Here is a 17,426-nt window from a genome sequence, read left to right as displayed (position 1 = left end):
TCCCAAAGTGCAGGCATTACAGGCCTGAGCCATTGCTCCTGGTCAGAATATTTTTAAATACAGGTAACATATGATACCTTCTTAGTGAAAAAAAAATTCAAGCCAGTAAAGAAATATGTCACCCTGGTTAAATCTTTCAGTTTCCTCCTTCTATTTATTATTTGCATCAAACAGCTCTCAGTTTGCCGTTTTTCACTAACCAGGCTTTGGCAGCTTATATCACTTAAAACCAGTTCCATTGTTCTCTCCTTCTGTATCATATTGCTGAGAATGCTTTTGGTTTTATCTACTAACATTTTTTATGCTACAGATACAGGCAGAACTACTAGGATCTACATAACAGCATTATGTTGTTGATAAGGGAAACAATTTAAATTTTAAAGAATGACTAATGGCCGGGTGCAGTGGCTCACGGCTATAATCCCAGCACTTTGGGAGGCCGAGGCAGGCAGATCACCGGAAGTCAGGAGTTCAAGACCAGCCTGACCAACATGGAGAAACCCCATCTCGACTAAAAATACAAAATTAGCCAGGCATGGTAGCACATGCCTGTAATACCAGCTACTCAGGAGGCTGAGGCAGGAGAATCACTTGAACCTGAGAGGCGAATGTTGCAGTGAGCTGAGATCAGGCCATTGTACTCCAGCCTGGGCAACAAGAGCAAAACTCCGTCTCAAAAAAAAAAAAAAAAAAAAAAAAAAAAAAAGAATGACTAATGACTAAAAACTGAAACATACTGTTTTTGTTTTGTAATTATTTTTATAAACCTGGTAAGCAAGTCATGGCAAACACCAGAATCAGCTTTTCTTCCTTCCAAATTTAAATAACTTCTGTAACTAAGCATATCAAAAGTAACAGTAAATACTTCATTCCTATATGCATAGTATCCAGGAGCAGAATCCACCAAAGAACATATGAAGAATTAAATTTTTCTAAAGAATAATGCCAGAAACTTACAAATATTATAACTTAGAAATATTGGGGCTGGGAGCGGTGGCCCACACCTGTAATCCCAGCACTTTGGGAGACCGAGGCAGGCGGATCACAAGGTCAGGAGATCCAGACCATCCTGGCTAACACGGTGAAACCCTGTCTCTACTAAAAATACAAAAAATTAGCCCGGCATGGTGGTGGGTGCCTGTAGTCCCAGCTACTTGGGAGGCTGAGGCAGGAGAATGGCGTGAACCCGGGAGGCAGAGCTTGCAGTGAGCCGAGATCGCGCCACTGCACTCCAGCCTGGGCGACAGATAGCACGAGACTCTGTCTCAAAAAAAAATTGGAATATTATATGACTCGTCAGATATAAATCAGTAAATCTTAAATATTATTTTTATCTTCTAAATTTACATTATTTTAAATATTTCATAATATCTGTACCTTAGTTTAAGGCTTTCAGAGAGTCTTTCAGCTTCTTCAACGGCTTTTTTGATGTTTCCAGGTCCAAGTATTGAATGGAAATAATCCTAAAATTATAGGAAAAGCATCCCATATTGTCAGTATTGGGCATTGCATGTGACACTAGTGCTAAAATCATTAAAATCATGATGCTTATATAAAGGGAAGTTTGTTTTATTACAATGGAAGATTTTTAAAAACTTTTAACCTACATAAATGTATAATTTATTCTCCAAATGTCTCAAAAGTATGTCTTCATACCATTAGTAAGTTAAAAAGATCCACTAGTTCATAAATTTGACTTATTTATAAGTCTCCATTAAAAAGTATAAATAACATTGTTATTTGAGTAAGCGCCAAAGAGCAAAGCTTTCAAGAATAAAGTATATTTTCTTATTAAAAATATGTACCTAGTTTTTTTCTCCAGTCTCACAATAAAGCAAATTGTGTACAGACACAACATGGAATGTGTTTTGTTTATTTGTTCTAAACAGATATTTTTGCTTCCACCTGTACTTTAGAATAGCTACTCACATCCCAACTGGAGTCAAAACACTTTTGATACATAAAACAAGTTTTACACATTAGGAAACTCTAAGCAACTAAAAACCAAATGAGAGAAAATAAAAAATTAATAGTATAATCTAGGCCGGGCGCGGTGGCTCAAACCTGTAATCCCAGAACTTTGGGAGGCCGAGGCGGGCACATCACTCGAGGACAGGAGTTCAAGACCAGCCTGGCCAACATGGTGAAACCCCATGTCTACTAAAAATAGAAAAACCAGCTGGGTGTGGTGGTATGTGCCTGTAATCCCAGCTACTCGGGAAGCTGACGCGCAGGTGAATCACTTGAACCCAGGAGGCGGAGGTTGCAGTGAGCCGAGATTGTGCCACTGCACTCCAGCCTGGGCAACAGAACGAAACTCTGTCTAAAAAAAAAAAAAAGTATAATCCACCTTTAAAAAATGCAAAAGGTAAAAGGTTTGGCATATAATTTACTAACAAGTACAATGAAGTTGTTGTTGTTTTTTAAATCACGACTCCAAGAGGTCAATCATTAGATACTACAATCAGATATTTTCAAATCAAGGTTGGTATGATATTGCAGTAGCTAGTTGAGTCAGTTAAATGATTACTGGATCCAATTTGACACAACATGTCAATATGACTTTGCAAATAGAGCCTACTAGCACAGTTAATTACAAATTATAATAATAATAATTTGTAAAAAGAAGGGTTGTAGCTCAGAAGTACCCATCTTTGGCTCTCAGTCATGAAGAGCTGCAATGGTGGAGCCATATAAACATATCTAACACTCTATATAAATAAATATAACTTCTAGATTACTGATGATACAAATAAACAAAGAAACGTAACTTCTGTAACTAGGCAGACAAAAACTAACAGTAGGCCGTGTGCGGTGGCTCACACCTGTAATCCCAGCACTTAGGGAGGCCAGGGCGGGTGGATCATCTATCTGATGTCAGGAGTTTGACACCAGCCTGAGCAACATGGTGAAAACCCGTCTCTACTAAAAACGCAAAAATTAGGCCGGGCGCAGTGGCTCACGCCTGTAATCCCAGCTCTCAGGAAGGCAGAGGCAGGAGGATAGCTTGAGCCCAGGAGTTCGAGACCTGCCTGGGCATATAGCGAGACCTCGTTCCCCACAAAAAGGAAGAAAAAAAAAAGACAAAAAAAAAAAAAAGCGTAAAAATGCAAAAATTAGCCAGGTGTGGTGGCGTGTGCCTGTAATCCCAGCTACTCGGGAGGCTGAGGCAGGAGAATCACTTGAACCTGGGAGGCAGAGGTTGCAGTGAGCTGAGATCGCGCCATTGTACTCCACCCCGGGCAATAAGAGTCAAACTCCATCTCAGGGGGAAAAAAAAGAAAAAAAAAACAACTAACAGTAGCCTGGGTGCAGGGGCTCACACATGTAATCCCAGCACATTGGGAGGCTGAGGTGGGTGGATCACCTGAAGTCAGGAGTTCAAGACCAGCCTGGCCAACATGGCAAACCCCCGTTTCTACTAAAAATATGAAAATTAGCCAGGCGTGGAGGCACGTGCTTGTAGTCCCAGCAACTTGGAAGGCTGAGGCAGGAGAATTGCTTGAACCCAAGAAGTGGAGGTTGCAGTGAGCAGAGATAGTGCCACTGAACTCCAGTCTGGGCAACAGAGCAAGACTCCCATTTGAAAACAACAACAAAAACTAACAGTAAATAATTCATTCCCATAAGACCAGCGTCCAGTAGCACAATACAACCTGGAGTATATGAAGAATTAAATTTTTCTAAAGAAAACTGCCAGACATTTACAAATATTATTATAAGTAACTTAGAAAAACTGGATCTGAGCTCTAATTCAATATACCAGTGCTCAACAATCCATCATTCTAAACACTTTTTAATTTCAAAAGAGTATGTGGTAACACAAGAACAGAATATGAGTGATATAGCAAAAGATTTAATTTTTGTGTCCCAGTTAACATAAGACTTATTTTTAAGAAGAAAAATCTGTTGATGGCCAGGCCGGGTGGCTCACGCTTGTAATCCCAGCACTTTGGGAGGCCAAAGCAGGTGGATAGCTTATACCCGGAGGTCAAGGCTTTAGGGAGCCATGATAGTGCCACTGTACTTCAGCCTGAGCAACAGAGTGAGACCCTGTCTCAAAAAAAGTCTGTTGATAACAGTTACCATATGTCTATCTAGCCTAAAAGTAGATCATGCTTTGTTTGGCTGATTCTTCTAAAGCCTAAATATACTAGAAGGACCCTTCATTATGTAATTCCAATAAAAGTGTACAGTTTGTTCAATATCGTATCAATTGAACATTATAATAATTTCAGTTAGCACACCATGTCCTGACTACTGATGCAGTTTTCTCAATAGAAAATACAATGTAATCATTACATTAACAGAACCATTTAACAGAAATCATAATGTAATCATTCTGAATAAATACAAAATACAAAGTAAAACGAAAAATGCTACGACTTGTTTTATTCATTTTTACACATGAACTCACTAAAAAGCCAGCCTGTAAGCCCAGCTTAAACCAATTTAAACACAAAAAATTGTTTATGTTTGGACATGTCTGTTACACACTACCAGACATTCCCCTAATATTAGTGAGATATCCTGTCAATTATTTATCTCTGTGCTCTTAAAGGAGCACAGTTAAAGTAAATATAAATACTTTCAAAATTTCAATAGTATGATAATTGGCAGAAGAAAAAGATAACATCCAATTATTACATAACTAAAAATGTTTGCTTCTCAGGTTTACTAGAACTTTCCTGACTCCTGAACATATGAATTCAAACAACTTTCATGATTTCCTAAACAAAAATAGGTTTACCAATGAATATTAAGAATTATCAAGAATACCTTAAAAATTTTAAAATACAATTCTAATTTTATCTAGAATTTGCTACACTAATATTTTCAATACATTTTCTTTCCCCACTTTTTCAGATAACCCTGAAAAACTTATTCATAAGCTGACTTTTTGATAAGTAATAAAATGTAGTGTCCTTCCTACTATTGAGAGAGCTTGCTAAATTAATGTTTTATCTAAATCTCAATTTTTTTTTTTTTTTGAGACAGAGTCTTGCTCTGTTGCCCAGGCTGGAGTGCAGTGGTGCGGTCTCAGCTCACTGCAACCTCCACCTCCCAGGTTCAAGCAATTCTCCTGCCTCAGCCTTCCAAGTAGCTGGGATTACAGGCGCCTGCCACCACACCTGGCTAATTTTTTTTACGTATTTTTAGTAGAGATGGGGTTTCACCATGTTGGCCAGGCTGGTCTTGAACTCCTGACCTTGTGAACCACCTGCCTCTGTCTCCCAAAGTGCTGGGATTACAGGCGTGAGCCACTGTGCCCAGGCTTTTTTTTTTTTTTTTTTTGGAGACAGACTTGCTCTTTCGCCCAGGCTGGAGTGTAGTGGTGCGATCTCGGCTCACTGCAACCTCCGCCTCCCAGGTTCAAGCGATTCCCCTGCCTCAGCCTTCCGAGTAGCTGGAACTACAGATGCATACCACCACGCCCTGCTAATTTTTGTATTTTTAGATGGGGTTTCACCACGTTGGCCAGGCTGGTCTCAAACTCCTGACCGCAAGTGATCCACCTGCCTCAGCCTCCCAAAGTGCTGGGATTACAGGGGTGAGCCATTGCGCCCAGCCTAAATCTCACACATTTTCTAGTATAAAATAAGAGTGAAAATACAAGTTTCTAGGGAAGTTCAATGACATATATTCAGTCCCTACCTCATCTAAAGGGTAAAAAATAGAAAATATCTTGTTAGTAAATTTAGCACCTCACATAGCTGAAGTACACTAGAGAGGCTGGGCTACAGAAAAATGTAACAAAAAACAGAAAACAGTTCTGCAACTGGGCAAGGTGGCTCACACCTGTAATCCCAGCACTTTGGGAGGCTGAGGCAGGCAGACCACTTGAGCCCAGGAGTTCGAGACTAACCTGGGCAACAGGGTAAGACCTCGTTTCTACTAAAAATTTAAAAATTAGCCAGGTGTGGCGGTGCGTGTCTGTACTCCCAGCTACTCTGGAGGCTGAGGTGGGAGAATCAGCTGAGCCCAGGAAGTCGAGGCTGCAGTGAGCCATGACTGTGCCCACCGCACTCCAACCTGGGTGACGGAAGTGAGATTCTGTCTCGGAACAAACAAAAAACAGTTCTAAGAAGCAGATGAGATGCTCTGGACACAACAAATGAAAATGATCCTTTTACTGAAAAACAGGAACTGAACTACTGAATCATATGAAATAATGGCCTAAGTTACCTGAGCCTTTGCAGAGAGCTTCTCAACCTGAACTTCTCTGCCTAGATACTCCCTTTGGAAATGCAATAGAGACTCTGGAAATGGAAAAATCTCATCTATTTAAATGTATTCACTATCTTCTCAAGAAGAGAAAAAAAAAGGTAGCTACAAAAATATTCCCCATCTTGTCATAGAAAAAAAAAAACTACTAACTTCCAAAATAAAGCAAAAAGTAAACAAGACCATTTAAAAAAAAAACTGGTTGGGCATGGTGGCTCATGCCTGTAATCCCAGCACTTTGGGAGGCCAAGGCAGGTGGATCACTGAGGGTCAGGAGTTCGAGACCAGCCTGACCAACATGGTGAAACCTCGTCTCTACTAAAAATACAAAAATTAGGCCAGGCGTGGTGGCGGGTGCCTGTAATCTCAGCTACTCGGGAGGCTGAGGCAGGAGAATCACTTGAACTTGGGAGGTGGAGGTTGCAGTGAGCCAAAATCGTGCCATCGTGCTCCAGCCTGGGCGACAGAACGAGACTGTCACCCAAAAAAAAAAAAAAAAAAAAAACCTACCACACAAACAAAACAACAAACAACAAAACTACCAAAGTTATCCAAATTTTAAGACTTTCAAAAATATTTACTTTAGTGAGCACCACTTACACTGCGTTTTAAGCAATTCCACTTAAACATATTTCACAGAGTGTGCAAAAACTTGTTTGAATTTAGGAAGGCCTCTGTCTCTTACTTGCAGATAAGTATGCCCAAAAATATTAAACAATATTTCTCCCAGGGCAGGACTAATCCAACCATTGTGGACAGATGAATGAACCTCCAAATGCAAGGGTTCCCCTCTTCAAAGACAGATCTAAAAACCTAGTAATTGGCCAGGCATGATGGCTCAAGCCTGGAATCCCAGCACTTTGGAAGGCAGAGGCAGGCAGATCACAAGGTCAGGAGTTCGAGACCAGCCTGGCCAATATGTTGAAACCCCATCTCTACTAAAAACACAAAAATTAGCTGGGCGTGGTGGCACACACCTGTAGTCCCAGCTACTCGGGAGGCTGAGGCAGAACCACTTGAACCTGGGAGGCAGAGGTTGCAGTAAGCTGATATTGAGCCACTGCATGCACTCCAGTCTGGGCGACAGAGTGAGACTCCGTCTTAAAAAAAAAAAAAACAAAAAAAACCTAGTAACTATTATTAGAATAACTTTGCTAATGAGAAGAAATACCAGCAATGATTTATCACCATTAAGTAAAATATTAAAGTCCTTCCTTAACAACCAAAAGTCACACTCCTCTAAAAATAAAAATAAGTGGCCAGGCACAGTGGCTCACGGGATCACGCCTGTAATCCCAGCACTTTGGGAGAATGAGAGGGGCAGATCACAAGGTCAGGAGTTCGAGACCAGCCGGGCCAACATGGTGAAACTCCGTCTCTACTAAAGATACAAAAAAATTAGCTAGGCATGGTGGCGAGAGCCTGTAATCCCACCTACTCAGGAGGCTGAGGTAGGAGAATCGCTTGAACCCGAGAGGCGGAGGTTGCAGTGAGCTGAGATCGCGCCACTGCACTCCAGCCTGGGTGACAGGGCAAGACTCCATCTCAAAGTAAATAAATTAAAAAAATTAAAAAAGATTGTCAAAGAACAAAAGAAATTTTGTTATTTCACTAAGTCAATTTAAATAATAGAAGCCAATTCTACCACCAGAGAACAAAATAAAATCTCATTATTAATTGAGGGTGGCTTCTCTACCAGGTGAAAATTCTATAGGCAGTATTTTATTACTACTGACAGGTAATAAGACTGTTTCTAAGTAAAGGTAAACCCAACAACACAACATTCTTCACATTTGTTTAATGAGCCTCTACATTCTTCACATTCTTCTTTTGCTAGTTTGTTTTTGTTTTTTGAGATGGAGTCTCTCTCTAACGCCTGCCCAGGCTGGAGCTGGAGCGCGATCTCGGCTCACTGCAACCTCTGCCTCCCAGATTCAAGTGGTTCTCCAGTCTCAGCCTCCCAAGTAGCTTGGATTACAGGCGCCCGCCACTACGCCCAGCTAGTTTTTTTTACTTTTAGTAGAGATGGGGTTTCACCATGTTGGCCAAGCTGGTCTCGAACTCCTGACCTCAGGTGATCCACCCACCTTGGCCTCCCAAAGTGCTGCGATTACAGGTGTGAACCACCACGCCCAGCATTCTTTTGCTAGTTTCTAATACAATTGAAATACATCTATTTTCTCTATCAACACTTATCCTAGTCATCAGTTTTTTCTATTCATTTATATTGCCCCTGCCCTCCCTATCCATGGCTTCAATCAAATGGAAGACAAACACCTGTTCAAAGGATTAAAAGCAAAAAGAAGTTTAAAGATTTGGGGAGTGGGCTGAATGTAGAGGCTCATGCCTCTAATCCCAGCACTTTGGGAGGCCGAGGCAGGCGGATCAACTGAGGTTGGGAGTTTGAGACCAGCCCGACCAACATGGAGAAACCGCATCTCTACCAAAAATACAAAATTAGCCAGGTGTTGTGGCGCATGCCTGTAATCCCAGTTACTCGGGAGGCTGAGGCAGGAGAATCGCTTGAACCCAGGAGACAGAGGTTGCAGTGAGCCGATATCACGCCATTGCACTCCAGCCTGGACAACAAGAGTGAAACTCCATCTCAAGAAAAAAAAAAGATTTAGGGAGTGATCAGTATCAATTTTGCAAACTGAGATTTTTAATATGGGTAAAATGTCAGTCATATATAAAAAGCTGTCACATAAAAACAAGAGACTAAACCTTGAATCTTAAGAAAGCCAATAAAAGTACTATTAAAAAACACAGTCATGTTTTCTTACTTAATGAGCAAACTCAATCCTTCTACTTGACCTGGCAATTATTAATTACCTCAGAAAAAAATTATGAATCTGTATGTTGCTATAAACTTGTACTAATCCATGGCAAATCCAAGAATGTGTACGAGTTCACACATTACACACATTTGTAAATAATAACACTGTATCTTTAGTTCCCTTTTTCTATCTAAATGAGATCATGCTGCATATAATTTGAGCTACATTTATTATTACTTAAAATTTTTAGAAAAAAATCAATAGCTCCATTATGCAAAATAACTTAGGAAATAACAATGCAAAAATAAAAGGTACCTGCTGTTGCTTGAAATCAGGTCTTTTTTTGATAAGATTATAAACAGTCACGTATTTCATATATAGTACATAGGCCCTTTCCTCATCACGATCTAATCTGCATTCTTCTGCTGTCTTAAAGATCTTCAGGGCACTGTGCACATAACTTAAAATTAAAGAAAAAATAATAATTAAAGCAATTGACATCTGGGGAAAAAATACAGGTCATATACAAAGTCCACAGATAATCTTTATCAGGGATCCCCAACCCCAGGGCCACAGATTGGTACTGGTTCATGGCCTGTTATGAACCAGGACACACAGCAGAAGTTGAGTGTTAGGTTAGCTAGCAAAGTGTCATCTGTATTTACAGTCACTCCCCATTGCTCGCATTACCACCTGAGCTCCGCCTCCTGTCAGATCATGGTGGCATTAGATTCCCATAGGATCATGAACCCTATTGTGAACTGCACATGTGAGGGATCTAGGTTGTGCACTCCTTTTTTTTTTTGAGACGGGGTCTAGCTCTTGTTGCCCAGGCTGGAGTGCAATGGCGCCATCTTGGCTCACTGCAACCTCCACCTCCCGGATTCAAGTGATTCTCCTGCCTCAGCCTCTCAAGTAGCTGGGATTACAGAAGTGTACCACCATGCCTGGCTAATTTTTGTAGTTTTAGTAGAGACGAGGTTTCACCATGTTAGTCAGGCTGGTCTCGAACTCCTGACCTCAAGTGATCCTCCCATCTCAGCCTCCCAAAGTGCTGGGATTACAGGCATGAGCCACCGCGCCTAGCCAAGGTTGCGCATTCTTTATGAGAATCTAAGGCCTGCTGATCTGTCACTGTCAACCATCACCCCCAGATGTGATGGTCCAGTTGCAGGAAAACAAGCTCAGGGATACCACTGGTTCTACATTATGGTGAGTTATATAATTATTTCATTATATATTACAGCATAATAATAATAGAAATAAAGTGCACAATAAATGTAGTGCACTTGACTCATCCCAAAACTATCCTCCCTAACCCTGGTCCATTGAAAAACTGTCTTCCACAAAACCAGTCCCTGGTGCCAAAAAGGCTGGGGACCACTGATCTTGATAAAGCAAATTTCATTATTTAGGTTCCACTACTTCAGAACTGATACAAAGTTAGATGCAAGTTTGGATACAACCAACTTACATATACCACTTCCTCTGGGATAAAGGTAGTGCTAGAGGTAAACCAGACATTACTAGAAAGGAATAAACTGTCTTAGGCCTGACCTTGTCCTATCTAAAGATGGCTTTATCTTTCCCATTGTTTCCCATTTGAAAATCATTCAACAGGAGCTAGAGTTGTTTTCCGTCACCCCATCAACTTACCAACTTAGCAAGATAAATAGCCCAATCCTTCTCTTACTTTCTGCACTTCAAAAGATCTTTTTATTTTTATTTTATTTTGAGGCAGAGTCTCACTCTCACCCAGGCTGGAGTGCAATGGCGCAATCTCAACTGACTGCAACCTCCACTTCCTGGGCTCAGGGATCCCTCAGCCTCCCACTAGCTGGAATTTTAGGCCTATGCCACCATTCCAAGTTAATTTTTGTATTTTTAGTAGGGACGGGGTTTCACCATGTTGCCCAGGCTGGTATCAAACTCCTGACCTCAGGTGATCCACCCACCTTGGCCTCCCAAAGTGAAAAAAAAAAAAAAATTATTATTATTATTATTATTGAGACAGAGTTTTGCTCTTATTGCCCAAGCTGGAGTGCAATGGCACAATCTCGGCTCACCGAAACCTCCGCCTCCCAGGTTCAGGCAATTCTCTTGCCTCAGCCTCCCGAGTAGCTGGGATTACAGATGTGCGCCACCACGCCCGGCTAATTTTTTGTAGTTTTAGTAGAAATGGGGTTTCACCATGTTAGCCAGGCTTGTCTCAAACTCCTGACCTCAGGTGATCCGCCCACCTTGGCCTCCCAAAGTGCTGGGATTACAAGCGTGAGCCACCGCACCCGGCCAAAAAGGAATTATTTTTGTATCGTTTTATGAAAAGACGATGGCTTCTGGCTGAATTTTTTTTTAGAAGCCTCATAATCTTTGCCTCTTAAACTTTATGACCCAGAGATCATATCTGTATGATCTGTCTGGAGAGTAGATAATATGCATATGAGCAGAATATATATGTATTGTGCTATAATTACATTAAGACTTTCTCTAAGAAGGTCTTATTTTATTCGTGTGATGGTGTTATTTTTCAAATAAACTTTAAATTAACATTCATCTAACTTTAATATGGAAATGAACTAAAAATTAATATTTGATTCAATCAAACTAGCAAAGGATACATCATACCTCTTAGTGCTTATTTTCTCTGGTTTAACTTCTGTCTTCTTATTGAGGTCTTTTAGTGAAGAACTGAGGTAGAGTTCTTTAGGAACTGAAGCCACAGCAGGCATGATGAATTATCTTTACTTTTCCACTTTCACAATGGATGCTATATTTCCTTAAAAGTAGTTCTTTCCTGAAACAAATACAAATAATTACACTAATTTTCCTCATTCACAATAAAACAAGTGAGCAGTTTAAAAAAATAAAATTCCTAAACCATATCCTTTGCTAACAGGGTTAATTTTAAATTGTTTAGAATATCTATTTCAGGAGTTTAAGATAAGCAGAATATGAGTGAAGAATGTAATAATTTTTTTCAAATTTTCATTAACCAAATGAATTACGTTTTGTATCATTTTGCCTTAAGAGTTGGGAATCTTAACCTGTCAAAGGAACTAGTAGTAAGAAAAATCAAAGCTTTTACATGTTTGTTAAAATAGCATTAATCTTTAGATCATAAGTAGATGGAATTTTTATCTAGAAATATTTCTCTTTTCTCATTGATGATATCCATTTATTTTTTTAAGTGATTTCTTCCTCTTATTTATTTATTTGAGATAGGGTCTCACTCTGTCACCCTGGCTGTAGTGCAATGGCACAATCTCAGCTTACTGTAACCTCCACCTCCCGAGCTCAAGCAATCCTCCTACCTAGGCCTCCGAGTAGCTGGAATTCCAGGTGTTCGCCACCATGCCCCCAGCTAGTTTTTGTGTTTTCAGTAGATATGGAGTTTTGTTATATTGGCTAGGCCGGTCTCAAACTCCTGGCCTTAAGTGATCCACCCGCCTTGGCCTCCCAAAGTGCTGGGATTACTGGCGTAAGCCACCACGTCTGGCTACTTCTTTCCAATCTCTTACTAATCTTCATTCTACCAGTTCACTATCATTAAACAAATGGACATCATGAACATCTAATCCTAAAAAGCTAAGTAAAGTACAACTTGGAGCAGGGGATGGGAAGGCCTCTGCTCACCTATGAAAATTCCAAAAGCACCCCAATTTGCTTTAATTCTAGTAACATTTTAATTATTAATACTTTGTGATTTATTGGTACTCATCCCTTCTAACCCTGTGCACATTAGTCCACTGTCTTAGTCACCAAACCATTTTGTTCTCTGAGTATTGCATTTTTATCATTTTCACTTTTTTTCTATCTATACTTGCTCCAGGTATCTATAAACACATGTTGAACCAAACACTTTAATTTGTACTTTCAGATCTATGCATTTAGAAACAACGATCTAATATACAAACATTTTCTACACTTTACCATCCACCCTGGGTCCTGTGTCTAAAGCTGTAGTGATAGGGGAGAAAAGGTCTCTGGACCACACTATCACTCCCAAATGGATCAACTGATATCAAATATGTCCTTCTAGCGAGGTATCTAATTCATCAACAATTCATCAAACCTGCTAAAAGCATCCATTGAGGAAAGAGTATGACAGGGTTCCCCTGGGTTTCCTCATACTTACAGAGACAATAGCATTGTTTCAATGTCAGTGTAAATCATCAGGAGACTTTGCTTGCAACAATAGGCCTCATGTTAAACAGAGGTATTAAAGGGGTATATAAGATATGGTCTCTGATTCTCCAAGAATAAATAGTTTAACCAGAAAACATACCCTGCCCGCCTTCTCACCTCATCATCTTCTGCCCATCCCCCGCAATGTTGAATGAAAAACCAAGAATATGTGTAATATGATACTCCATATAAAGTTTAAAAATCAAATTGAATTGAACAATATATTGCTTAATGATATAAATGAGGTAAAACTATAAAGAAAGACAGAAAATGTTAAACACAACATTATATTTCTTGGGAGAGGGAGAGTTGTAATCAGGGAGACACATACAAGGAGCTTCAGGGGTATAGCAAGGTTCTATTTCTCAAATTGGATAGTATGTGCACAGGTGATCATTTTAGTATCATGCTTTATAACACATAAAAGAATATATGTAATGTACTTAAAGTTTTAAGGAAAGAAATAATATGAGCATAACAATGCAAACGTGAGTAAAGCAATGCAACATACATAAATATGAAGAGAGTACCCAGAGAGATGTAAAAGTTAGGAAGTATGGGTTAAACAAGCAACTAACAAAAAATATACATTTTAAAAAACATATTGATTAAAAAAAAAAAAAAGACTTGGAACATTGGGGCTGGGCACGGTGGCTCACACCTGTAATCCCAGCACTTTGGGAGGCCAAAGCGGACAGATCACTTGAGGTCATGAGTTCAAGTCCAGCCTGGTCAACATGGTGAAACCCTATCTCTACTAAAAATACAAAAATTAGCCACGCATGGTAGTGCATGCCTATAATCCCAGCTACTTGGGAGGCTAAGGCAGGAGAATCGCTTGAACCCAGTGGGTGGAGGTTGCAGTGAGCTGAGATCACACCCTGCACTCCAGCCTGGGTGACAGAACAAGACTCTGTCTCAAAAAACAAACAAAAAAAATTAGCTGGGCATGATGTCAGGCACCTGTAATCCCAGCTACTCAGGAGGCTGAAGCAGGAGACTCACTTGAACCCGGAAGGTGAGGCTACAGTGAGCCGAGATCGCACCACTGCACTCCAGCCTGGGCAACAAAGTGAGACTCCATCTCAAAAACAAAACAAAAAAACCAACAAAGTTAAAAAAACTAATGTGGAAGAGAAAGTTGTAAGCAGTGCTAATACAACATAGTATGATACCAAACTATAGAGTTACAAATATTACAGTATAAGAAAAATTAAGAGAAAAGATTAAGTATGACTAGAAGGATCTTGGAAGTCATCATCAAAGAGACAATATTTGATTTGAGTCTTGGTGGGGGAAGGTTTTTCAAAGAAATGAAAAGCAGAATGAAGAAAAGAAAGTAAAGAACATCTTTAGGAATTAGCCACTACATAGAATGAACAAAGATCTACAAGGCAGGGGAAAAAAAATAGACTTGGAACAGGTAACGGGGAAGGCCTTGAATGCTACTAAGGCATTTACTTTGTTTTCTAAAGGTAGCAGGGTTCTGAAGTAGCCAGGTAAGTGATTAAAACTAAGAAGAGTATAAAGTTAGGGGGTAAATGACAAACTAGATAGGGAAAACACTAGTTATCTATTATAATGATCCTAGGGAAAGATGACGAAGGTCAGAACTAGGGCAGTAGAGATGGAATAGAGGAAGCAGATATTATAAGAGACACTGCAAAGGTAGAATGACAGGACTTGGCAAATGATTAGACACAAGGAGGGAAAGTACAGGGATAAGATTATGATGTCACCGAAGATTTTAGGAAGGGTTTCTAGGAGAAAGACTGTACTTTTTAAAAGCTTCCTTTTCTGTCCCCATTTGATTTTTGGAAACAGTTCAAATAAGTAACAGTCTTCTCTGATAATGTCTAAAGTCCATTAAAAACCCACAGTTGTTTCTATTTTTATTAACAAAATCATGTAAGTTATAACGTCACTTAATGATGCCTAGTGTTAAAAATACTTTCAGTATTGTTTTAATTGCTATTAGAGCCTCTACAATCACACACGTTTCTGCAGAAGCCAAACAGAAGGTAAAGGGTATTTTCCGCTCATCAAGTGAGAAAGCAAAACATATATAGTAATTCCTCAGTATCTGTAGGAGAGTGGTTCCAGGACTTTTCCCACAAGTACCAAAAATCTGCAGATGCTCAAATCCCTGATATAAAATGGCACAAGATTTGTATATAACCTTACTTTAAATCATCTCAAGATTACTTATAATACCTAATACAATGTAAATGTTATATAAATAGTTGTTATATTGTATTGGTTAGGGAATAACGACAAGAAAAAACTCTGTACATGGTTCAGTACAGATGCAATTATTTTTTTAAAATATTTCCAATCGGCCACTGGCTGAATTCATAGATACAGAAGGCTGACTGTGTATCCAACCTAAATCTATGTGAATTTAACATGTTACATTTTTGATAAGTCATTCTGCTGCATTTTGCCATGAAAGAAATCTGAAAATAGACTGACATAAAATATATTAGACTAGAATGACTGAATGAACTCAATTTCCTTATTTTGGCTGCAATCGTTTAAAAAAAATAAAAGAGCAGCAGGAACAACAAACCCATTGATACTTATACAGAAGTGTTCATTAACTACAGAAGTCAAATAATTTGCAGAATTTATTTGTTTAGATCTAGGACAAACCATAACATACAACACATTAAAAATTATCTTATGTGGCCGGGTGCAGTGGCTCACACCTGTAATCCTAGCAATTTGGGAGGCCGAGGCAGGTGGATCACTTGAGGTCAGGAGTTTGAGACCAGCCTGGCCAACATGGTGAAACCTCATCTCTATTAAAAATACAAAAATTAGCCGGGCATGGTGGCACACGCCTGTAATTCCAGCTATTCAGGAGGCTGAGGCAGAAAAATCGCTTGAACCCGGGAGGTGGAGGTTGCAGTGAGTGGAGATTGCACCACTACACTCCAACCTGGGTGACAGAGCAAGACTCTGTCTTTTAAAACAAAACAAAACAAAACAAAACTTATGCTTCAAAAAGGATTGCAAGTGAAAAAAAAATAACTAAGTATATGTAAGAAAAATTAACATGCTTCTAACAACAAAAAATAAAAATTCTTAAGATGTGTAAACCTGACAAAGATAAAGAACTTCAGCCTCAGTCAAACAGCAGTGCTCCAAAAGTGAAACCCAAAAGTGTTAAAAATGAGTTAACAAAGAGAAAATGCGGCCGGGCGTGGTGGCTCACGCCTGTAATCCTAGCACTTTGGGAGGACGAGGCAGGTGGATCGCTTGAGGTCGGGAGTTTGAGACCAGCCTGGCCAACATGGTGAAACCTCATCTCTACTAAAAATACAAAAATTAGCCGGACGTGGTGGCACACACCTGTAATCCCAGCTATTCAGGAGGCTGAGGCAGAAAAATCGCTTGAACCCGGGAGGTGAAGGTTGCAGTGAGCGGAGTCTCGGTGACAGAGCAAGACTCTGTCTTTTAAAACAAAACAAAACAAAAAAACCCCTTATGCTTCAAAAAGGACTGCAAGTGAAAAAAAAAATAACTATATGCAAGAAAAATTAACATGCTTCTAACAACAAAAAATAAAAATTCTTAAGGTGTGTAAACCTGACAAAGATAAAGAACTTCAGCCTTAGTCAAACAGCAGTGCTCCAAAAGTGAAACCCAAAAGTGTTGAAAACGAGTTAACAACGAGAAAATGTGGCCGGGCGCTGTGGCTCACGCCTGTAATCCCAGCACTTTGGGAGGCCGAGGCGGGTGGATCACGAGGTCAGGAGATTGAGACCATCCTGGCTAACACGGTGAAACCCCGTCTCTACTAAAAATACAAAAAATTAGCTGGGCGCGGTGGCGGGCACCTGTGGTCTCAGCTACTTGGGAGGCTGAGGCAGGAGAATGGCGCGAACCTGGGAGTAGGAGCTTGCAGTGAGCTGAGATCGCGCCACTGCACTACAGCCTGGGCAACAGAGTGAGACTCTATCTCAAAAAAAAAAATAAAGAGAAAATGTTCTTTCTCTGACATCCTTCTGCTCCTTTCTAAGAGAAAGAGTAGGGATTAGATGACTGGAACCACAAAGTGAAGACTAAAAGGTAAAAAGTGAAAATTGAGGTTTGCAGTCATTCAAACTGGTCTTAATTTTAAGCAGGGCTTCACACCAGCCACTCCTAAGGTCTTTGGCAATATTGAAAGGAAAGCAAAAGTTGTCTTTGTTGGTCACCCACCATCTCTCTCCCTATTTCTGACCTTAGGCAGCA

At 39.9% G+C, this 17,426-nt stretch overlaps 1 protein-coding gene across 9 annotated transcripts in view; it reads right to left on the bottom strand.

The window, feature by feature from the left end:
- USP8 (ubiquitin specific peptidase 8) overlaps positions 1 to 17,426 on the bottom strand; it is a 74,760-nt gene that overhangs the window by 48,329 nt on the left and 9,005 nt on the right. For 8 of the 9 annotated variants that reach the window (XM_002825446.5, XM_002825445.6, XM_063716146.1 and 5 more), the window contains 3 exons: positions 11,628 to 11,796; positions 9,318 to 9,462; positions 1,378 to 1,463 (listed from right to left, as the gene is read on the bottom strand). In XM_002825446.5, the coding sequence (XP_002825492.4) occupies positions 1,378 to 1,463; positions 9,318 to 9,462; positions 11,628 to 11,731 (335 nt within the window). In that variant the 5' untranslated portion in view covers positions 11,732 to 11,796. Of the gene's footprint in view, positions 1 to 1,377; positions 1,464 to 9,317; positions 9,463 to 11,627; positions 11,797 to 17,426 lie in introns of those variants that run through there. The other variant, XM_054531464.2, reaches the window with a different exon arrangement.

Source organism: Pongo abelii, chromosome 16 (genome assembly GCF_028885655.2).
Source record: "Pongo abelii isolate AG06213 chromosome 16, NHGRI_mPonAbe1-v2.0_pri, whole genome shotgun sequence".
Classification (NCBI taxonomy): domain Eukaryota; kingdom Metazoa; phylum Chordata; class Mammalia; order Primates; family Hominidae; genus Pongo; species Pongo abelii.
This window is presented reverse-complemented; position numbering and strand designations above follow the sequence as displayed.